This window comes from Polypterus senegalus, chromosome 15 (genome assembly GCF_016835505.1).
Source record: "Polypterus senegalus isolate Bchr_013 chromosome 15, ASM1683550v1, whole genome shotgun sequence".
Lineage (NCBI taxonomy): Eukaryota > Metazoa > Chordata > Cladistia > Polypteriformes > Polypteridae > Polypterus > Polypterus senegalus.
In genome coordinates, this window is record NC_053168.1 from 67,306,909 (window position 1) to 67,331,028 (window position 24,120).

Here is a 24,120-nt window from a genome sequence, read left to right on the forward strand (position 1 = left end):
ATTGCTGCCCTTATGTGCTTCCCTTGTAAGGACCTTAGTAAAGAAACAGAGAAATTTAAAAAGCTGCACTCCTGCTGGGACTTATCAGATAATCTTTGTGAGGGCTATACAAACCAAAGAGAGCAAGAGGCTAGCAACTTCAGTTTCAAAATACCTTAATAGGGTCCAGAGAGATAGCTGTATCCTTCAGCTTTCTCATAATTACTCCTGAACGGGCTGCACGATTCTAATAGAGCGAGTATAGCTTGCACCTGAATAAACATGAAAGGCATACTCCAACAAGGTCAGGTATCTGCCTTTGAAAGACCTAAACAAATTACGAATAGCTGAAACAAACACACTAGGGGCAGATGATATCAATAAACAAGGAAAGCTCCAGTGGCAAAATATACACACTTTAATTATTACTTATATTTATGTGCATAGAAACCAGGCATTAAATACTAGAAATAAAAAGTAGATGAAAAGATACAAACTGATCAATTCAAATCAGTGTTCAAAACAACAACCATTGATTTCTTAATCCAACTAAGACATTACTTAAAAAGTTACACCATAATCAAACAGGCATGGTTCACTTGCATTTTCATTTCGCTGCTTGTGCTGTACTTTTGTCCTTAGGCAGCCAGTTGTTTTCTGTGTGTCTTCATAACTCACTTTTTCAGAGCAGACATGGTGTTCTCAAATTAAGAACCGGAGTCATACCTGCATTTTGAAAACAGGTATGTTGTCTGCCTCACATTCATCTCTCTCCCGAGCTAAATATACATCTGCATCACACCAATAGATGCTTTGTTTTATACGGTTTTTTGATAGCTATATAACTTACACTAGCCAAAAAAAATCTGACGATTGAGAATTTACCCTTGGTCCTGCTCTTCTGTCAACCTGAAGTTACCTTAAGGTAATTATGAAGTACAATTTAAAAAACAATGCCCCCAAAAGCCCCAATTTTATTACAGGCATATACACACTGGTTAGCTTATATAAGCTTAAACATAAAAGGTAACACTTCTTTCTAATGTTTGTTGTACATCTGCACATTTCTCATAGAGTTCTTTGTATTGGCATGTATATTTGTATCCCAGAATGCAATGCTATGTTGACATACATTTTTATTCCCTTCAATTTGTTTAACTGAAGGTTCAGAAGAATAACAGATCTAGTGCATCCCTTTTCTAAAGCTATTTCACACTTTGCCTACACAGTTCTTCTGAAACTTTTATCTTTCTCACTAGCCTCTCTCTTTATTCGCCTTTATCTACGCCTCACTCCTACAGATGTCCTGGACAGTATGATGTCATCTTTGAGCTAAAGCGCCTGCTTGTAATGCACTTCTTGTCCTATGCTCTTGCCCACTGGCTGCATTTAACTTTCTACATACTGTACCTTTTTTTGCTAAACTCTTGGTTTAATGCACAAAATTAAAAGCAATGTTAGTGTTGCCTTATATGCCCTGTAGTATATTTGTTGTCACAGTTACTGTTTATTCACTTAAAAGCTACATCTTATTTAATTTGTTTGTTTTTATTTTAGATATTACAAGTCTTATTTAATAAACTAAAAAACTCCAATTTTTAAATACCATTACATTTGGGTGTACAATACAAAAGCTCAGTTACATTATGCATGTTCAATTTTTGTCCATGAAAATTTTTAGCAAGTGGTATATTTAACAATATTTTAATAAAAATACACGTGCTTAATACTATTAATATGAGATGTAGGTTATACAACACAAGTAATTTGAGATTAATATGAAAATGTTTTAATAAATTTTGCTATAGTTCATTGTTCTGCATGAAAATGTGAGATTTTTTTCCAGTCATTAAAAAAAAAACAAAAAAAGGTTGGGTGGGAAATTCCTTTTTACTCACAAATTAATTCCTAATGAATTAAAATACACACATTTACTGAAGGAGGCATTATGAAACAGTTGCTAATGTTACTACCCTGAAGCTCCAAACGTTTAGCTTAGAATATCTGTCACACCAATGTCTTTTGAATGAAAAACCGCACACTTTAGTACTTGTCTAAACAGGTTTTTTAACTGGGTACTATTTCCCGCTCAAATACCCCAAAGCCATGAAACGTCAAGTGCAGATTTATTGTTGCATATACAGTACAGAGTACAGTCAACTGTTTTCCTTGCATACAGTAACTGATCAGCACATAACATGTTCCCACGCTCTGACATCAGGATCTGCAAGTATTATTTATCAAACAGCCTCTGGATTTTTAAGTCACCCCATGTGATAAAGTGTGGATGTGTGTATGAGTTATGGTCTACCACTGACTGGGGTAGTTCCTGACTTGTGCCCAATGATTCCCCATAGGCTCCAGCCCCAAATAACAATTTACTACATTAAGTAGGCTCAAAAGAGGTGGACAGGCATCTAGTAATTTATTCTTCTTATTTTACAGCTAAAATAGGTTAACAACAACATACTGTATAATTGTACCACTCAAATTCAAAATGATGCTACATTTTAAACATTCAGAGAAGGCCAAATATGCAGTATACAAAAAATAAGCACAGACCACCATATACTCACCATTTTAGGAAATTTGGAGAGTAGTCAAATCTGAACATGTTATCATCATCCTCTACATAATTTTCATTTAGCAGGGTGTACAATTCTTTTAGCTAAAAGAAAAGGAGAATATACTGGGTTAAGCTCATTTTTTTATGTTTTCACATTTTGGGTTCAACAAACCCACTCCTACTAAATGTCCCCAATTATGTGACTATTATGCCACCCAATGTTGAAATAAAAGGCTAGCTTCTATGAGATCAATGGTACACAATAAATGTGTGAAAAATGATGTCTCAAGTGTTGCTGATCTTGCCACCATCTTAATGAATGAAGAAATCCAACAAGAAATTCATAGTAGAGGTGTGTGTTATCCAGTATGGTAATACTGTTACTTATCATTCTGTGGTCAATGGTGGTAAATGCATGCAACTAGATTTAAACCAGTGGAGAGAGGTATGTAACTGCTGGATGGAAGCAAAAGGCAGGACACACTACAGACTGACCATAAAACTCTTCTTTCCTACATTTAACTAAACAAAACATAGTGTTCTTGACCACATTTAAATTAATGATATCTACTCATAATTTAGTTTTGTGTTAACATCTTTGAAAAAGGGTTGTGACAAATGCATGGGCGTATATGCCTCAATGGTCTTTACAGCTATTTTTTATGGAGATATGTGTGCCCTTGACTACAGATGCTCATGTCAAAATGGTCTAAGGTTTGGTTCTTGGAATGTGAACCATCTCTTAACTGGTTATAAAGAAGCTAGAGCTTGTGCAAGAACACTGAAAAATATCTAGACAGTTGCATTTGCCTTTATGCCCAAACATGGCTCTGAAACCAAACATCTCAATAAAGGGAAGTCTCTATCACACAGGAAAAGCAGCAGGACCAAATGGAGTCAGTCCTTACATTCTTAAGGCCTGTGCTGACAAACTTTGTGGTCACCTGTTCATTCTCTCCCTCCAGAAAGTGCCACTACTATGGAAAACATCCAACATTGTTCCTGTTCCAAAGAAGGCAGGTGCCACTTCACCTAATGACAACAGATCAGTGGCACTTGCGTCTCATATCATGAAGACTTTGAGAGACTGGTCCTGGACTATATGGGACTACCTGGACCTACTGTAGTTTGCCGATCGGACAAGTAATGGAAGATGCAATTATCTATCTGCTCCACAAGACTTATTCTCTACTAAACAAAGCGGGCAGCACTGTCAGCATTATATTTTTTTTTATTTCTTCGGCACCTCCAAAACCATCCAGCCATTCCTGCTAAGAGGTAAGTAAACTAAGAAATATGCTGGTGGAAGAGCATATGGCATCCTTGATAATGGAGTATCTGTCAGGCAGACTGCAGTTTGTGAGACTAAAGGACCATGTTTCTGATATGGATGAGCAACACTGGAGCACCACAAGGTACAGTCCTGTCTTCTTTTCTCTTCACTCTCGACACCTCTGACTACAAATATAACACCAGGTCATGTCACCTGCAAATTCTCAAATGATTCTGCACTTATGGGGTGTACTGATAATAAGGAAGAGACAGAGTATAATAGTCAGGTGCAGAAGTTTGTTATTTGGTGCAAAGAGAACGGTCTACATCTTAACATAAGCAAAACCAAGGAACTGCTTACTGACGTTCGATTCACCAAACTGCCTCTATGTCCAGCCCCTATTCAAGAAGTGGATGTTGAGGTGGTCCACCCTTACAAGTACTTGTGGGTTCACATTAATGAAGGTTGGACTGGTTTTTGAACACACGAGAATTATACAAAAAAGGGTAGAGCAGGTTCTTTTTCCTTAGGAGACTGTGTTCCTTTAATGTAGGCAGTGACACCCTTATCTATAACTCTGTGATGGCCAGTGTGATTTTCTACACTGTGGTGTGCTGGGCTTGTAACATCATTTCAAGAGTAACCCACCATATCAACAAGCTAATTAACAGGGCAAGTTTAATTATAGGACAAACACTGGACCCCGGGAGGTTGTAGCAAAGTAGAGGATTAAAACAAAACTGAATGCCATTATGAAAAATGCTGCACAGTCCTCTCTCTAACACAATAACACCACGTACTTTCAGCCAAAGAATTATACAGCAAAAATGTGTCAAGAAATGCTACTGAGACTCCTTTATACCAAAAACAATATATCTGCATAATGTCTCACTGTGACTGTGACAGCCAAGTAAGAACTTTCCTCTCTTAACATTCTTGTTAGTGTTAACAACTGAGTTTGTATTTGTGTCATCTAATCTGAGGCTGTATGTTCTGGACACTCAAATAAAACGGGAGAAGCTTAAATGAGCATATTCTTGTCAAATGAACAGAATGTGGCTCAAATGCACTAAGTGCCTGCCAGAGAGACCTAAAAGTGCTAAATGGTAAGTGAAGGTGTGCTATGTCTCAGAAGAATTCAGGGATATGGAATCTGAGTAAACCTTCTTCAAGTCCACAGAGGTGAGAACAGCTACAAGGAGCTGTGGCCTAAATGTTGTTGGTATCTCTCTATGCAGCAAATGTGTGTCTATTATGCAGTACAACAAAACAAAAGACATCAAGTTCAATATGGCCTTCTCTGCAGGAGGATCTCCAGATTTACATAGTAGGTCAAAACTTTAAACACTGACCAAAGTGAAGGTCTGTGAGTGGGGGAAGGCCATGCGGAATGATCTTCACAGAAGTTTAGGAAAAACCATTAAAGAATTATGGGGAGGTGGGACAATGTGCAGGCTGTTCACAACAAAGGTGTAAAACTGCTGACATCAACTAGACATTACATCAAGAGGTGGAAGGAAGATTTTAAGAACTCCTAAAGCCAGTGGATAAAATCTTCATGAAGAAGGGGATGCCATAAACACCGATTGGGGTTTAGCCTATTCCTGTGGTTTATGTCACTGTAATAAATAAAAAGCCCTTTAGTGGCAGTCGGGCAAGCAGCACAAAAGAGGGAGATTGAATAAAATACTGGGTGGGGTTGGGGAATTTTGTCAGGTGAATGTACTTATTCAGCTGTTGAAGGCAGGTCACTGCTACAAGACTGGCAGACTAGAGTGGAAGTCATTTTAAAATGGACCATGTCAGCTGCCAATGGATTACAGTGTACCATCTCTCAGAGAAAGCTCATTTTGTGGACCTGAAACTAATAATTGAATCTCAGATCCAAGAGAAATAATGTGGATTGCATTCTTACAATGGAATAGTGAACTAAGTCTTTGTCCTTGTAGATATACAGTACAGTAATCCCTCCTCAATCGTGGGGGTTGCGTTCCAGAACCCCAGGCGATAGATGAAAATCCGCGAAGTAGAAACCATATGTTTGTATGGTTATTTTTATATATTTTAACCCTTATAAACTCTCCCACACTGTTAACATTATTAGAGCCCTCTAGACATGAAATAACACCCTTTAGTCAAAAGTTTAAACAGTGCTCCATTACAAGACAGAGATGACAGTTCTTTTTCACAATTAAAAGAACGCAAACATATCTTCTCTTCAAAGGAATGCGTGTCAGGAGCAGAGAATGTCAGAGAGAGAGAGAGAGAAAACCAAACAATCAAAAAATCAATATGTGCTTTTGGGCTTTTAAGTATGCCGAAGCACCGTGATAAAGCTGTATTTTTTAGAGGAGCGTCCGTATCCTCTAGGCAAACAGCCTCTGTGCAAACAGCCCCTCTGCTCAAACCCCCTCCGTCAGGCGCAGAGAATGTCAGAGAGAGTGAGAAAGAGAAAAGCAAACAATCAAGCACCGCGCGGGAAGCATATCGTATATCATTGAGGAGTTTTAGTTAATACGTAATAAATGCTCTGATTGGGTAGCTTCTAAGCCATCCGCCAATAGCGTCTCTTGTATGAAATCAACTGGGCAAACAAACTGAGGAAGCATGTGCCATAAATTAAAAGACCCATTGTCCGCAGAAATCCATGAACCAGTGAAAAATCCATGATATATATTTAGATATGCTTACATTTAAAATCCGCGAGGAAGTGAAGCCGCGAAAGTCGAAGCACGATATAGCGAGGGATCACTGTATTTGAAGGGCCAACATTAGAACACTCTAGATGAGAACAGGCCATTCAGCCCAACAAAGCTCACCAGTCCTATCCACTTATTTCTTCCAAGAAAACATCAAGTTGAGTTTTGAAAGTCGCTAACGTCTTACTGTCTACCACACTACTTGGTAGCTTATTCCAAGTGTCTATCATTCTTTGTGTAAAGAAAAACTTCCTAATGTTTGTGCGAAATTTACCCTTAACAAGTTTCCAACTGTGTCCCCGTGTTCTTGATGAACTAATTTTAAGATAACAGTCTCGATCCACTGTACTAATTCCCTTCATAATTTTAAATACTTCAATCATGTCACCTCTTAATCTTCTTTTGCTTAAACTGTATAGGCTCAGCTCTTTTAATCTTTCCTCATAATTCAACCCCTGTAGCCCTGGAATCAGCCTAGTCGCTCTTCTCTGGACCTTTTCTAGCGCTGCTATGTCCTTTTTGTAGCCTGGAGACCAAAACTGCACACAGTACTCTAGATGAGGCCACACCAGTGCAATATAACGGTTGAGCATAACCTCCTTCCACTTGTACTACACACATCGTGCTATATATTCTAACATTTGTTAGCCTTCTTAATGGCTTCTGAACACTGTCGGGACGTCGATAGCTTAGAGTCCACTATAACTCCTAAATTCTTCTCATAAGGTGTACTCTTGATTTTCCGACTGCCATGTATTAAAAACTTACATTTTTACTTCCTATATGTAATACTTTATATTTACTAACATTAAATTTCATCTGCCAAAATTCTGCCCAATTCTGTATGCTATCCAAGTCCTTCTGTAATGATATAACGGATTCCAAATTATCTGCTAATCCACCTATCTTGGTATCATCTGCAAACTTAACCAGCTTGTTACTTATATTCCTATCTAAATCATTTATATATATATATATATATATATATATATATATATATATATATATATATACATACACACCTGTGGAACACCACTCTTAACATCGGCCAGTTCTGATGAGGTTCCTCGTACCATCACCCTCTGCTTCTTGTGTCTGAGCCAATTCTGAACCCATCTAAAAACATCACTCTGAAATCCCACTTCTTTTAATTTGATGCCCAACCTGTCATGTGGCACCTTATCAAATGCTTTCTGAAAGTCTAGATAAATAATATCATAAGCTCCACTTTGATCGTATACTTTTGTTGCTTCCTCATAGAAGCATAATGTCTTTTTTACTCTTGCTTGACTACCCAGGCCATTTATGTCAATGAATATGAAATTTGTAAGTAACGATTAAAGAAAGTGACTGCTACAGAAATAAACATAAATGTGTATAAATTAAAAATTTTAACAAGCACACCAGTGTGCCACAGAATATTGAAAGAGTAATTTCTAAAATTGTCAAATTGCGCATGATGGCTTCATTATCAGTCTTCAGAGGACAGGGTCATAGAATTCCAGCATGTTAGTAAAACACAACCTCCCTCTTCTGAACCCATGCTGACTGTTCAGAATAACTCCTGTCCTTGCCAGATGTTGCTCAATCTTTTCCTTAATAATTCCTTCCATTAATTTTCCTGTGATGCATGTTAAGCTTACTGGCCTATAGTTGCTTGGATCTGCCCTGTTACCCTTTTTATATAATGGGATGATAGTTGCCATTTTCCATTCCTTCAGAATCTCTCCAGTGCGCAGTGCCTTCCTAAAAATATGTGTCAAGGGTTTATATATATATATACTCACTAGCCTACTTAAGAACACGAGGATAAATATTATCTGGTCCTGGTGATTTGTTTGATTTCATCTTATTTAATCTGAGCAGCACTTCTCCCTCTACAATTTCCAAATCTCTCAGTACCTCCTTAGTAGTCGCATTTACCTCTGGGATGTTGTCCACTTGCTCACTTGTAAACACCTCAGAAAAATGTAAGTTTAGGGCATCTGCTATTTCACTGTCTGTATCTTTTAATTCCCCTTTATTATTTCTGATCCACTTGACCTCCTTCTTGACTGTTCTTTTACTACTAAAATACTGAAAGAATCTCTTAGGGTCTTCTTTCGCCTTATCTGCTATATTCCTCTCCAACTGTCTTTTAGCCTGACTGATATCCTTCTTAATGGTTGCCCTTATGTTCTCATATGCTCTACGATTCACTTTGCAGTCATTAGTTTTATATGCCTTATAAAGCAGTTTTTTCCTTTGCAACTTCTTTTTTAAATCTTTATTAATCCACCGTGGAGTTTTTTTTTTTACTTTCCTATTAATTACAAATTTAGGTATGCATCTGTCCTGCATTACATGTAAAACATTTTTAAACCCGTTTCACTGCTCCTTGACTATCTCCACATTTAAAAGCTTATCCCAGTCTATCCTACTTAGACTTTGTCGCATCTGCTCAAAATTAGCCCTACCAAAGTTCAACTTAACAATTTTAGTCTTTGCATCTGCACTCTTACAAAATACTGAGAACTGTATTACATTATGGTCACTTGACCCTAGTGGTTCAATCACCTCTACACCCTCAATTCTATCCTCATTATTACAAAATACCATCCTGACTATTACAAAATACAGACATAGTTTGTCTGTTCTGTCCTCAAGTGATTTGGGATCCTAGAAAAAGCTTGGTATCTTTGTGAAAAGTGCTAATAGAGTATGGAGTTCCAAGACCACTGCTAGAGACTGAATTTTCCAAATACCCTGAAACAACATTGTTGAAGGGCTTTTCCAGTTATTGTCCATAAGAGTTACTGAATCACGTAGTCTATTAGAGTTTAATTTGGATTTAGAGTATCAGTCATCATCATAACAGTCGCATAAGATAGGCTTGCATACACACACAATTATATTTGCATGCTACATGTAGTAGAGTATGTATATATGCAGTCTTGATAGATAGATAGAGGTATATGCCTCTTAACGTCCATGATACTTTCTGTGATATAGGATTTGATGTGATTTGTATGTTGTGAGAACACCACATTATATACAATACTTAAAGTTATATGGGATACTGTGGTGTACCTGTTTTGTCTACATAGAGAGAGATAATGCTACAACGCTACAGAGACACACAATAAGCGAGATTTGGTGCTGCTGCCTATGACTCAAAGTACACACTGTTATACAGAAAGTACAGTACTGGCAGCACAATCTTTTTGTATACATACATGTGTTGTGTGCGGGAAGCTGTTTCGTTCGCCAAGTTCCGTTATGAAAATTGCAATTGCTGAACTCTGTTATAACCTTATAGGACCATGGATGTATATGCAGTAGAACATCACAGAAACAGACTTTACAGTATGTGGCACTTAGATCTATACAAGTCCTTCCTGGTCAGATTAGTTTTTAGATTAACAGTGGTCCAATTAACAAAAAAGTGGTATATGAAACCAATAGTATTTGAGTTAAACTAGTTTTAGAATAATTTCTAAGTAGAAATTATGGTCTTAAACAGGGCTAGATGTGGGGTTCATCAGTGGCCTGGAGTGATACATATGTCACAGTCCTGTGGCCACATTCAACTAAGCATTTTGCTAGGGCACCTACAGAAAACCAATAACCTGTGGAGGCTTCTTTCAGAACAAGAAAGAATGCTAACATTACTCCAGAATTCATGGGAAAGGCCAGTCATGTTTGGTTGAGCTTTGTCATATTAAAACATGTCACCATGTAGGTTTACCACATAAAAGGCAATATGACGAATGACATCATGACACATACTACTGCATGGTGAAAGTGTTCAAACAAACAGCAGGAGTGACCCACTGTCAAAAGCGATGTCATCAACACCTTATTCTGATCGTCTGCTGCTGAGAATATTGTCAAGATTGTATTAGTGCCCACACTGCTTTCATGTGCACATGCAATGTTTTTTGTGTTTAAGGGTTGATGGAGACCTTATCACTGTTGATGACCCAAAGAAAGTTCACAGCATTCCAAGTAGCTTGCTTCCAACAGTTGATTGGATGCAGTGATTTAGGCCGATAGATGTTGTAATTGATTGACATTGTTTAGTAAAAGTCATTGTAGTAATAATAATAATAATAGGACCTAGCTGATGCCTTGCCATACTGTTGTTCACATGAATTTCTATATTTTAATTTATTCTTATTTATCATGGCACCAGAGACGAGCAACATGTTGCATGTTGGTTGGATATGCAAATAAAAATTTCACTGTACTCTGCACACATTACAACACCACTACTACATGCCAGACTGTGGTCTTTAGCATGTATTGGAACAACATGTAGCTGAAAGTGAGGCGAGTGTGGTGAAAATTTGATCCCCCAGTTTGGAGGTTGCAGACCTCTCTTAAAGGGGATTGGGGGAAAAATTCGGCCTGCTTCCTAAAGTTAAGGAGCAGGCAGCTGCTCCAGCTGGAGCCGTTCAAGTACATTGTGGTCCCGTTTAAGAGTAAAGGTAGAGGCGAGTGTGAGACTGACCAAAGAACTGGTACAGATGCAGCAGTTTTGTAGACACTGAAGTAGTGTCCTCAAAGAAACTTTTGATTTACTAGTTAGTCTACACTCCCATCCTCAAGAGCTCTAGGTAATAATTGAAAGAGAGACCATGAGTACTAGTAGCTGAAATAAGGTTTTTTTTACAAGGTTGCTGGGTCCATTTGCTGTGATGAGGAGCCGAGTAAACTAATATGACCCTAGAGTTGTACAACTGTCTTCAACAGAGTGAGAGGAACCTGATAAGGTAGTTTGGGTGCTTTTGGCATCTCCCATAGTGGGTTTAACAATCACAGACCAATGGGAGATAATCCACAACAAATTGTAGGGATTATACTATAACAAGCATGGAAGGAGGCAGCTGAGAATTTCATCAAAAACATGGCATATGATTTGTCCCTTAAAATAGATCAAATGTACACTACAGGTAAGCTTGTTTTGTTTTGGACAGATACGGAAAAAAGGAGGAGGAACAAGTTATCAGCAAATAAATACAAAGCAATTACAACAGCCAAGACATACCACTTCTGCATTGCCCAGGTCCAATGTATCCCACATGAAACCCTGAGGCAGAGAGTAAGGTTCCTGACGTATGTTCTCTTTATCTGGTTCAATGGGACCATGAGTTGTAACAACTTCATCTATATACAAAGCAAGCATTTTAAAGGTATTATTATGGGATTAAAAAAAAAACTGTCAGAACTATATTTCTAGAGTGTTTGTATTATATATAGATAGCTTTGGTCAACATTTTTGGCACCCTTGCATTTAGTTATATCATGTATAATATCTTCAGAAATAATTGGAAATTAACCTAAATTTGATCATCAAAATATTTTAGTGTCCTAAGTTATACAACAAAAGTAATTTCTTTTCATGTTGCATTGTAGTGATTCTCACAGAAGAAAATGACAGCAGAAATTGTACAGCATAAAAGGCACCTTCATTAATACATGTAAAATGCTTCTTTCAGTCATTTAAAATCTTCCCTTACCTTTCTGAATGTAGGTTTTCTCCGCACTTCAATTGCAGTTTGTTACAGCTCTTGAATGTTAGTAAGATTCACTTTACCAATTGCAGATTTCAGCTTTCTAAAATCTAACAATGCATTTTTTTTCCTATTGACAAACCTTTTGTATTTTCGGAGGTGTATTTTGGGTAACTATTCTGATGAAGAACCCATGATCTTCGACAGACATTTAGTTTTCTGACACTGGGTAACACAATATGCTCTAAAATGCCCTGTTACTCTTCTGATTCCATGATTTTCTATTTTGAGTCCATAGAGTCATTTTCCCAGACAGAATTTGAGTTCTCTAGGTAGGTTTGGTCAAAGATCAGTTGTATCTGTTTATGTTTGTTTATCAACAGAGGGATCTTCTTTGGCTATTGCCAATAAAGCTCTTTGTCTTTTTTTGTGTGTCATATGGTGTGGGTTAAATCCAATGCTCCTGATTGATACAGGCCAGTTTTAAGCTCTTTGAGTGTTTTACATTGTGTTTTTAATAGTTTGGAATGTTTAAATTCTTTAATCAATTTACCTCTTACCAACATGTTCTAGGAGGTACTTGACAGCTAAATGAGCAGAAAACATCTTTATAACACCCATGGAGAAAGGAATACCATGGACACCTGAGAAAGTGATTTATCCTTAGTGATTTTTATGTTAAGTGATAACAGTTTTTATGGTGGTCTCAAACAGCTCTTCTACTTTTGTCATAGAGAGTAAAGAACAGGGAATGAAACAGACTTTTTTTAATCATTAAAGTTATCACTCATTGATTAATTAATGTGATGCAAGTACTGGCATTTTATTCCAGGTGAGCCTAATTTAACTGGAAATAAAAACATAGCTCTTGTAGCTAAACTGATCTGAAGGCAAAATTGCACCAATAATTCCATTTTTGAAATGGAAAGGGCAAATGTTCAATTTTTATTATATTTTCACACCTTTTTTAATGTTATTGTTTGATCCTGTGCTGCTCTGTATCAAACAAAGAAATATATACTGAACTACCACCTATTTCAGCAGACACTGTACATGATGCATCTAAAAGGCTAGGGTGCCAATACTAACCATATTATTTTATGAACACAAATTATGATATAAATATTTACATTTTAAAACATGTATATCATTCACTCTTTTATATTTTATGTTTTTGTCACTTTGGTTTTGTTTCACTGTTCGTTCTGTAACCAAGAAAATGCAAGATAAAACATGCTAAAGAAACTGTGCGTTTATTGTTATTCCAGCTTAGGGAGTTTGTTTAAAAAGATCAGCTGGCAATGAGCAAATCCACAATATAGAAAACACTATCTTGGTTAGAATGTTTTAATCTTGAAATATTTTGAACTGTAGACATTATAAACATACACCTGATCCTAGAAGTCTTCAAAAAACTTCAACTTCAAAAAGACTGGTAGGCAGTGCGGTATAGACATAATTCTAGGAATACCCTAGGACCCTGTATTTTTTCCCTTGCTGGCTCAGTTCCTGCTTGTGCTTCAAATGTAAAAAATATATGGAGAAAAATGTGTTTCAATCTCTTAGGTCACCTATTTTTCATATAATTAATAATTACTGTCTATCAGAGTAATAATAACAACAATACTGTAGTACCTCCTCATAAAGTAAAAGGTAAACATAAATATAAAGCAGGCTACTGCGTAAGTTAACTAGGTTAAGAAATTTTGGTTCTTTATCAATGATGAACAAACATACTTAGCTTTGGAACTGGTTGAGTATCCCAGAATTGGTATTTGTGCTTAGTGGCTTCATCTATATTCTTTGCTGGACCCTGACAGGCAGAGAGCAGTTCCATTGCCCTCTGTATATCTTGCAGCTTCTGCATTGGGACAGCAGGATTCTGCTTTGTACAAACGGAAACAAATACAACACAATGAAAAATAATCTGTACAATACATTGTCCTCCTGTCCAGAAGTATCACACCTGAGTTTTTATTTTTTGCAGTTTGTGCCACAATACTATGACATTCACTATAATAATAAAAAATAATAATAATAGTGGAACATCTTGCAACAGAACGGAATACAGTGTCAAAATTCTGGTCAAAGTCAACATACTATGCAAAGATGAACTATATCCAATTAATTTGTAATTCGTTAGCAAGAAAATATGACAAAATATCTTCAATCCTTCCTAACAGATGATAAAATATAACTGAAATAAGATGCTATTTCAATGGATGCAGTAATAACAGTAAGATGATGTATCTGAAGCAAAAAGGTAAAAGGTTTTAAGTAAATCTGAATTTTGGAAAAAGTGTTGTGATGACACATTAAAACATTAAATTATTCAATTAAAATGAATGCAAGTTAATTTAAAAATAAGAAAATGCAACTATTTCTGGATGATTAATGTTCAGCTGAGTGTACAGGATATGAGAAGCACCCACCCTGTAAGGTACACTCATACTGCTTTTGACAGCCTCTTGCCATCAGAACAGTATATGATGATTTATTCAATTCTTTTCACTGTGAAAAGAAATAAGTGTGTATTAAATAAGTCCTAAGTGTAGTTTGCAAGGACTAAAATGGCAATATTAAAAATCTTTTTGTTTGCAATCTTTTGTACTTGAACCTGGTTTGTAGTACAGTAATTCTTGGATATGAATTTCTTCACAGTGAACAAATGGGTAAAAGCACTTTAAAAATGACTGAAATGAAAAACCCTACAGCAGGAAGGTCTTTATACATATGGAGGTATTTGTTAATTACAGCAAAGTAGCTCAGGGCAAGATAGAAATGCCTTACTTGGCTACAGTGTACAGGGGTCATCTGGTCACTCTGAAATGATTATTGTCTTAAATTGAAACAGGTTAGCCAAGATATAAATTTAAGTATCACTGTAGACAGTTAACAACTCAAATATACTCACAATATTTCCCTAAAAATCAGAGCTACTTAAGAGTTTTTCAGTAAGAGTTCTACAAGCCACACTTAACAATAAAAAAAATGGGATATGGCAAAAACGTTTTGGTGTGAAAAAAATAAACACAGAAACTGAACAGCCATTTTGCTTATATTCTGAATGATTTGCCACAAGGTATAAGTGTTTTAAAACATAAATTTCATAAAGCACAATATTATTATTCATAAGCTTACTTTAATATGCCTTTTATTTTAAAATGCATTTCTACAGAAATACCATTGCTTGGTATTTCAGTTACAAATAGCTCCAAAAGATCCCCGTTATGAAGGATTAATAAAGAACAGAAGAATGCCATAATATCCAATGACTATTCTGACAATATCCATACTTTACACAGCTAATGCCAGAAAAAAATATTTCAATATTTCGGGTGTAAACCATGAAAAACTCCATACCGTATCTGTAATTTTAATACATCCATCCATCCATCCATCCATTATCCAACCCGCTATATTCTAACACAGGGTCACGGGGTCTTCTGGAGCCAATCCCAGCAATATTACGCAATTGGTACAATAGAATAAAACAGCACAAGCAAGAGGCATTTACTCAACGTGATTTTTATCTCAGTTCAGCATATTACACATTTTAATGAGAGAGCAATAAATTAAATTTTTGATTTGTCTCAGGTTACATAATACACCTTGAATTATGATCTATGATTACATAATTTCAAACAATGAAATTATAAGATAAAGCTGAAATTGTGATATTATGGTATGTAATTAAATATTGTTATGTGCTCTTTTACTGGATATCAACAGAGGAAAGACTTCTTCATTACTTAGAATGTGATATTCTATACGTAATATAGTAGTTTTTTGGACTACATTAATATTTTTAGCAGGAAATACAGAAAATTACACATTCTAACCTTTGGGGGCTGTTGTGCCTTTATGTCTTGAGAGTCAGAAGCAGAATCAGACTTGGTTCCTCCGGAACTTGGTTTCTCCTTCTTTCTCTTCTGCTTTTTCTTTTTCTTTTTGGCTCCAACATCTCCTCCAGGACTTCTACAATTGAAAGTTCTAAATCAATTACAATCTAACAGAGAACAAAATTAAATTATTATTCCAACAGTTCCTAAGGAAACCATATATTAAATGGTCTGTGGCGCAAACTAAAGATTCTTTTTGACCTATTAGCCCATTGCAGTATTTATCGTGATCTGGGTTCATACCTCAGACTGTTGCTTGCATAAAATATGCTTAAATTAGCTAATAGGAAGTTAGAAACTTTTGAGACATTGTTGAAAGCATAATAAAATCAATGCAGGAAAAACAAATGATAATCCAAGTAAATTACTGTATATAAAAATTGCTGATACAAGACTTATACACTATAATGTACCACTGTGTCAAAAAGAGTTAACTCGCATTTTAAAATTAATTCTACTTGTAAAATTTCTTCTTTGGCCTTTGTATTTTTGTCTTGTTACTAAGACTAACTTAAATAATTTCAAAAGACTTAGAAATAGGAATAGGAAATAAAATCTTTCAAAAAATGACTACATATTGTTTCAGGTTTTACATCTGTGAAGTAATGTTCATTTCATTCTCTTAGTTTGTTTAGATTGATAAACTAGGTACTTGAAAAATGTACGAAGTAAACCAATACACCAAATTGACTTTTTATCTTTCAACATAAACATTTTGGTTTTGATTCCTGAGGTCACATTTACTTGCAATTTCAAACTGGCCCTATGTGGGTGGATGTCTGTATGAACAGGCAATGGACTGTTGGTCTGGGCAAAGTTGGTTTTCTTTGGCTCCCTCAACCTTAAAATGAGTAAAGCAGATTTGAGAATGTTACAGCATTCAAAAAAATATTCTATACACTATAAGATAAATATACAGGGTTTATGCCTTTTAAAAATATTTTAGCTCAATAAATACCCAAAACAACTAATACAGTAGAACAAACATAAACTTAACACATTAGATGATGTCACCAGTACCTATGGCTTCACATCTGCCCGAAAACCTATATGTTGTTTAATTGTCTCTAGCATCTTAAAAGAAAATTACTCAGATACCAATGGATTTCTTCATGTGAGGCTATTTAAAAATAGTGTCTATAATTGAAAAAATATTAGGACATGATGTGTCCTAATACCAGACATTCCTGAAAGATCATGTAGAGAAACAAAGCATGGCCTTGATGTCCACCAAGTTCCAATACATTTGAAAATGTTTCCTATTCCTTTCTTTGCAAAATCATGTAAGGATTACCATTTTACATTTACTACAGACAGGGCCATAACATCATAGAATGATTCTTTTTTTGCGACACTCCATTCAAGGTTTATGTTCCCAGAGGTCCTACTTGTGAAAACACCACATTTGCTTTCAAAGTAAAGAAAACAATAGAAATTCATAAAACTTTCTCAGCACCAATACTCTCAAAATCTGGATTATAAACTAGTTCATATTATATAAATTAAATTGAATTTGTACATATCCTTTTCTATGTCTTTATTTTCTTCTCCTATTCCACATCTACATCTCTTAGACTTTGTGTAAGTTATGTTAACGTTGCATGTAATGAAAATATTGTTGAAAGTAGCTAAAGAAAACTAAAACACAACAGACATAGGAAGTTGAAGCTGCAGTGCATTGTAATGTGGAATTCTAATGCTTATCTTTTTTGAATTATGCCTTTCTTATTTGTTCGCTTATATTACTTTGCAGAATAAAGATATGACCTTTTCCCAATAGTCTGAAGTGGCCGACAATCCAAGTAGATGCAAAGCCTTTGTTGTATGCAGGCTGCTAGAAATTACCCCTATATTATGTTATTTTCAACTGCCACTGTATATTACACCCTATAATCAAAAAGTTTTACACTCATTTCAGGAAACTCTGTAGGTCTATGTACTGGTGGCACACGGAAGAAGCCAACTATCATTTTAGGCAAAGGCCATTAATAACACAAAGAACTGTAGCAGAGCCAGACACAGCATGTTAGTATTATGGAATTAAGACAGACATCTCACAATTCTGCCCTTTGTACTATATGGGCCTTGAGGGATCATAAAGCATTATTATTTTTTTTTTTTTAAACATTTCATTGAATTTATTAAAATCAAATAACATTCCATAAAAGCAAGTCCAATTTTACAAAACTTGGTTCAAATCAAAGCAAGCATTAATTAAGGTAAATGCTTGTGTGTCTTGTTTTCCAATTTGTAAAAACTGACGTCTCCAATTCTATATTTATATGCTTGTGTTTCTGTTTATGAAAACATGTATAATCACACACATTTTAAAAATGTTAATTGTTTTTATGTTAGGACCTTAAAATATGTTTATGTAAAATAATTCATTAATACAAGCACACACATATACTCTAAAGTATAAGTATTTTGTTCAGTATCCTGTTTTTTAATCAAATACTCTGTATCTACCTGTGTGGAATTTGTATGTTCTCCTTGTTTATGTGTGGATTTTTCTCCTATATCCCTAAAGTCGTGTTTGTTAAGTAAACTAGACTTTCCAAGTTAGCCAAGTGAGAATGCAAGAGATGTGAGAGTATGAAAGTCGGCCCTGCCGTGTACCGGTACCCTGTACAGGATTGTTTCCTGCCTTACACTAGTCAGAGGTAGTTCCTGAGTCCAAGGCTTTGTCCACACTAACATGGATAAATTTGAAAATGTGTTTATTTATTCAATTTAGTCTTTTATCTACACTGAAAATGTTTAACACTCCAAAAAAAAAGTATCTTTTTTAAAATGCTCTCCAAAGTGTCTCATGAAACTGCATGGCATAGGTAAAACATAGCTTTTCAAAAATGTTGATGTAAGACTGTTATGTAATCAGGTATGAACTACAGTTTTATTACAATGCCCTTTATGATCTCATATTTACTGTAGGGATGTCTCTTTCTGAAATTCTCTGCACAAACTGGCCTGAACTGTGACTTTTGATGTTTTAGTGTTTAGTGATGTTTTTGATGTTTAGTGAGTTAAAATGCATGGATAGAAAACTTTGGAAACAAAGACAGAATTTTTAGATTTAATAGTGTTATTGTTTTTTTTAATAACATTCCACATCAATTGTTTTAACTCCATACTGGCAGATACCCCTTCAAATCCCATATCATATCTCCAGCTAATTCTTCAAAACTCTCCTTCAAGAGTCCCTACATGAACCAGCAACAGTGAGCACATCACAACCATCCTGCTTTACCTTCACTGGCTCCCTGTGTCTCACAGGATTGAGTCTAAAACTTCTATTCATAACTTACAAAGCTTTAAATAGCCTTGCACCTGACTACATCAATGACTTTCTCCATCGCTATGCTCCTGTTCACAATCTAAGGTCCTATGATTCTGACAATCTTGTTGTGTCCCACACTAACCTGCACTCTATGGATGACAGGGTCTTCAGCCTTATAGTGCCCAGACTTTGGAATTACCTCCCAAAATTAATTAGCTCAGCTGGCTCCATTTATTCTTTTAAAAAAACAACTTAAAATGCATCTGTTCGGAAGGTTTTTAACTTAACCTAACTCTCTGCTCCTTCTTTTAGTTTACCTCTTTCTCCAGATGTTCAGGATAATTTGTGTGTGTTCTATATAATAAATTATGATTTGTTCAGGCATTACTTTAAGTATTGAATTTAGTATTACACTCTGGTTTATTCTTTCTTTTATTCTATTTAATGCTTTTGTATATCCTGTGTTTATTTGTTTAATGTTCGATGCAGAAACTATTTGTATCATTTTGTTTTAAGCACCTTGAGCATGGGAAAGGTGCTATAAAAATAAAATGTATTATTAGTGTGGACTATGCCCAAGATGCCCACTATGGTGCCAGGAATACCAAGTTAGACCCCACTCACTCTTCAAGGCCTTGGCATTCCCTGCAGTGGCAATTTCTCTTTAGCTTTATAAAAAAAAAAAAAAAATTAAATCAAAGGCTGCTTTCCTACTGCCAGACCTTACAGACCTCTACTCCCCTCTAGACATTTATGTCACCAACTAATCAGACAGAAGGAAATGGCTGGCCTCCTGTTGCTTTTCCCCAATCACAACCTTAAAAGGGCAGCAGAGTCCCAACTTTCTATGTGGTGCCCACCATTTACCAAAATGGCTTCAGGTTTTCAATTCAACCAATGTCTTAATTAGAACTCATATATTTGCTACTAAAGTAATATGTTTTCAGTCTTAATTTTAGTTAACTCGCTTATTAAGATTCAGAACTCAAAATTACCTATTTTAGATTTAGGCAGCGGCATTTAGTTTTTAATTGTTTTCTGTTTTCCTCCCCAGCTACAAAAATGCAAATAAATAAATAAAAAAAAAACAAAAAACAACTCTCTAGTTAGACATGTTTCCATTTGCAATGTTGAATGTGCATTATGAAATATCTGTGTTAATAAACGTGAGAAAAGGGGAGGATCATGAAGTGCAAACCTGTTCCAGACCACAAAATATAAGAATGATGCTTTCAGAAAAAGAAACTAAAATGGAACTAAAACTTGTCTTGGATGAATGACAGCACTAACAAACAATATGGTTAAATACCAAGTTACATTATCAGCAAAGACTGCCTTAGAGTTAGGAAACTAGTTTGACCAAAAACCTGCAGCCACTGCGGCCCTCCAAGACTATGAGTGAAGATTCCTGCCATTGTCTGTAACACCCTGGCATCACTTGAAAACCTCACAAAACACATTTGTAATTTGATACCTCTTTCGCAAATTAATTTATACAGTATACTCTGCAAAAATGTGGTCTCCAAAACAACACCGATTTTAAGAGATGTTACATTGCTTCAACCTATGTAAGAGACAATATAAAAAGCTGAGAAAACCTATAAAGTAAACAGACTGGTTGGCAGTGATCTTGCACAGGATCAAGCTTATATGTAAAACAAATGAATCAAAAATGGAAGGTTTAAAGTGCATTTTCAAATACCGTAAATAAGTACTTACTAAACTTACACTCATGCCTCAAACCCACGACTGACATTATATCAAGTTTTTAGCACAGCACCGCAAACCTGACAGTTGCTGACCCGAGAACCAAAGTCAACACTCGATTGTTTATTTTTGTATAGCGCTTGGAGTATGAAATATGTTTTCCATATTTCCTTGAATTCTAAAACGATACGAGATAAAACGAAAGAGTAACTGCCCGTTCGTTATTTTCTGTAGTTAGAGCTGCCTGGTCCTGTTTCAGAAATTAACACCTGAGACAGAAGGAGCTCCGTCAGGATTATTTAAGGGACGATTTTAAACACATTCTAAGGAACCTGAGCAGGCTAAACGGACTCTACACACCGTCACAGGTAAGTACGCAAAAGGATGCCAATAATAGGTTATTAGTGATGCTGTGGCTGGCTCAGTGAGAGCTCCCTTTGTGATAAATCGTCGCCCTTCATGCCGATACGAAATGCCGTCTCTATCAGCCGCCTTCCACTTTGCACATTTCTTCTCGTTCAGTCTCTCTGACCTTGTAGCCTGTCACCCTGAAGTCAGTCCCACTCGTTTAGCGGGTCGCATTTTTATCAGGGCATCACTGCGAACCAGCAACCAGGGGCCGAGAACTCATTGCCAGCATTGCTCCTGTAGCCGAGATGCACCGACAGGAGGGCGGCCTCTCCGCCATGTGCGCGCTGCCTACCCTTGCATGTGCTCGTTTTCTTCTTCGTTATCCCCATCTATTCCGCAGGTATCCTGGTCATCCAGTTCCAGACTCTGCTGGCTGGCTGCAGACTCGCTGTCCTCCGCCATGATGGAGAAAAAAAATGCCGATAAAACCACTAATAACACAGACAGAGAGGAATAGAAAAGCGCGCAAAGGAGATATTGACAGCAGGCACAGCTCCCTCTACCTGCTGTCCTCCGCTTTAGAAAGAAGGCTTACAAACAAAACGGTGTCAGCCTCCCAGTAAAGCACTGGTCACCTGTTTAAAGGTGCAACCTGCAGGAATTGGGTAGGGGTTGTGTCCCTGGGAATGCAGCACACGAGCAGCACTCTGCATCGTCGCCACGGTAAAACGGAGCTGCGTGTCACCGCGACGGCCTTTGAGCGCGCCGGTGGAGCATCGCACGGGGCTTCTCGGCACTGCTGGAATGAAGAGGCAGGCGCGCGCGCGGCACTCGACTCCGCGTGGATCAGCGAGTCTGCTGGGCGGTGGCACTGCGAGACAGTCGGCGAGCACGCAGCGTTATCGCTCCCGAATTAAATAAAGGGTTGGATTAGTAAGCATTTTTTTTTAAACATTTAAACTGCAAAATAATAATATAAAATAGGAAGGGGCTGCGTGCTCTCAGTAACTAACGAATATAGCGGCTGGACAGAAAAGGTACGGTGACGTCGCAAGATGCACAGAAAAACCGCCTTTAATAGTGCTTGGGATCCACTTTGTAAGGTACGTAGTAGCGTGTGGGCCCGGAGATTCATGCACATTTACCCTATCTTTATCAATTTAGCATCCAACAGTTTAATATGAGCTTGCAGTGAATTAAGTTATAGGCAGACATTAATTTTGGTGTTTGGTGCCTTCTGCCACAGCCGCTGGTAGGATTTTTGCTGCCCTAGGTGAAGTTGTAAATGCCCCTCTCTTCCCATTTCCCTGGGTCAACCCATTTGCTTTGAAAGAATTCACCACTGCCAGATCTGTACATTGAGACCTGTGGACAGGACTGGGGTCAGCGAAGCATTTAGGACCTCAGATTCACAATTTGAGAATGTCGGGTTATAAGAACTGTCTCAGATAAATATACTCTTGAGGCGTGCCATTTCAGAAAATAACTAGGAATCGGGCCTTATTAGTAGTCTTTACTTACTGCTTTTAAGGTTTCTGCAAAGAAAATGAAGAAAAACATTTTTGCTAACACTCTTTTTACTTTCTATAGTTATCTATTTAAACCACCAGCTAAACATGCATTTTGATGATGATGACTTTCTATTTTTTTTTTTTGTAAGACATCACCATACCATATACATGATGATTAAACTAATAAAATTAATTAAACTTAGTATCATTACAACATTCAGTGAAACTGAGAATAGAATAATTATCTTTAAAAAGGAATCTTTACCCCCAATTCCAATTTACCGTATGCTCATGTATGCAAGTAATACAATTTACCTACAACACACAATGTTCCCAGAGCGAATCACACAAATGATAGTGAACAACAGTGGATGATATTTGCTAAGTTTTAACACAGGTTTTAATGCATGTCCATCTGGGAGACAGACGATCATTGGGTTAAATCAACTTTTAGCAATTCACTCAAGAGCTACAGTCCTGTTGCCATTTTGATAGTTTTATTTCATTTTGCCATGTCTATGTTCTATTCTACAGTTTAAGGATTATTATTACTGGCAACATTATCGTCGTTGTTGTTGTTCGTGTTATTGTTGGACGTTAAGACCCAGGAACACTAGTATGTGAAAATAATATAAAACAATATAAATGTACATTAGTTTTGAGTCTGTGTTCATAGATCTGTATTGTTTAAAAAAAAATGTCACATACAACAAACATTTCTTTGTGTTTCATTCCAATCTGCACATATTCTTCTAAACGAAATAAAGGAATCTCTACACGGGGCTGCAAAAATACGCCCTGACCCCTAGAGGGCAGTGGCACTTGCCTAGATCATGTATGCCCAGAAACGGCCCTGTTTTCAAAAATTACATGCCCGTTTATGCAAACAGTACTTAAATTTTCTCATAAGCTGATGAGTCGTCGTACAGCATTTTTTTGTCAAAGACGGCATTTGTAATACATACACCACTTGGTTCATATCCTCTTGAATTTTTCTCTCCTCCAGCTCATCGACAAGTAAGGGCAGTTTCAGTACTATGCAATCTGTAAGTACCTGAGGAGTCTGATTCTATAGATTCCAGCCTGTGGGAAAAGTTTTACTAAGTGAGGGTTGATCATTAATCCTTCTGATTCAATTGTTTTGTGCTCCAATTATAATTTTATTTGACAGATCAATCATTTGCAAGGTAGGCACCAACCTTGGACCAGATGCCAGTCTATCGCAGTGCACTCTCATTCAGATAGGCACACTCATGTCAGGACTGGCAACAGTGAAGTGGGTAGGACAGTTTTGAAATTAAATGAATGATCAGTGAAAGGGCAGCATAGTGACAGGTGTTTAGTATTTCTCCTTTAC

At 36.6% G+C, this 24,120-nt stretch overlaps 1 protein-coding gene across 2 annotated transcripts in view; it reads right to left on the minus strand.

Annotated features, from left to right (window-relative positions):
• The window catches only part of nmt2 (N-myristoyltransferase 2), a 75,240-nt gene extending 53,208 nt beyond the window's left edge, over nucleotides 1-22,032 (minus strand). Inside the window, exons 1-5 of one of the 2 annotated variants that reach the window (XM_039736658.1) lie at nucleotides 21,605-22,032; nucleotides 15,855-15,990; nucleotides 13,750-13,897; nucleotides 11,547-11,665; nucleotides 2,556-2,647 (exon numbers count right to left, since the gene is read on the minus strand). In XM_039736658.1, the coding sequence (XP_039592592.1) occupies nucleotides 2,556-2,647; nucleotides 11,547-11,665; nucleotides 13,750-13,897; nucleotides 15,855-15,990; nucleotides 21,605-21,714 (605 nt within the window). In that variant the 5' untranslated portion in view covers nucleotides 21,715-22,032. The remainder of the gene's footprint in view (nucleotides 1-2,555; nucleotides 2,648-11,546; nucleotides 11,666-13,749; nucleotides 13,898-15,854; nucleotides 15,991-21,604) is intronic. The other variant, XM_039736659.1, reaches the window with a different exon arrangement.
• Nucleotides 22,033-24,120: the final 2,088 nt, after the last annotated feature.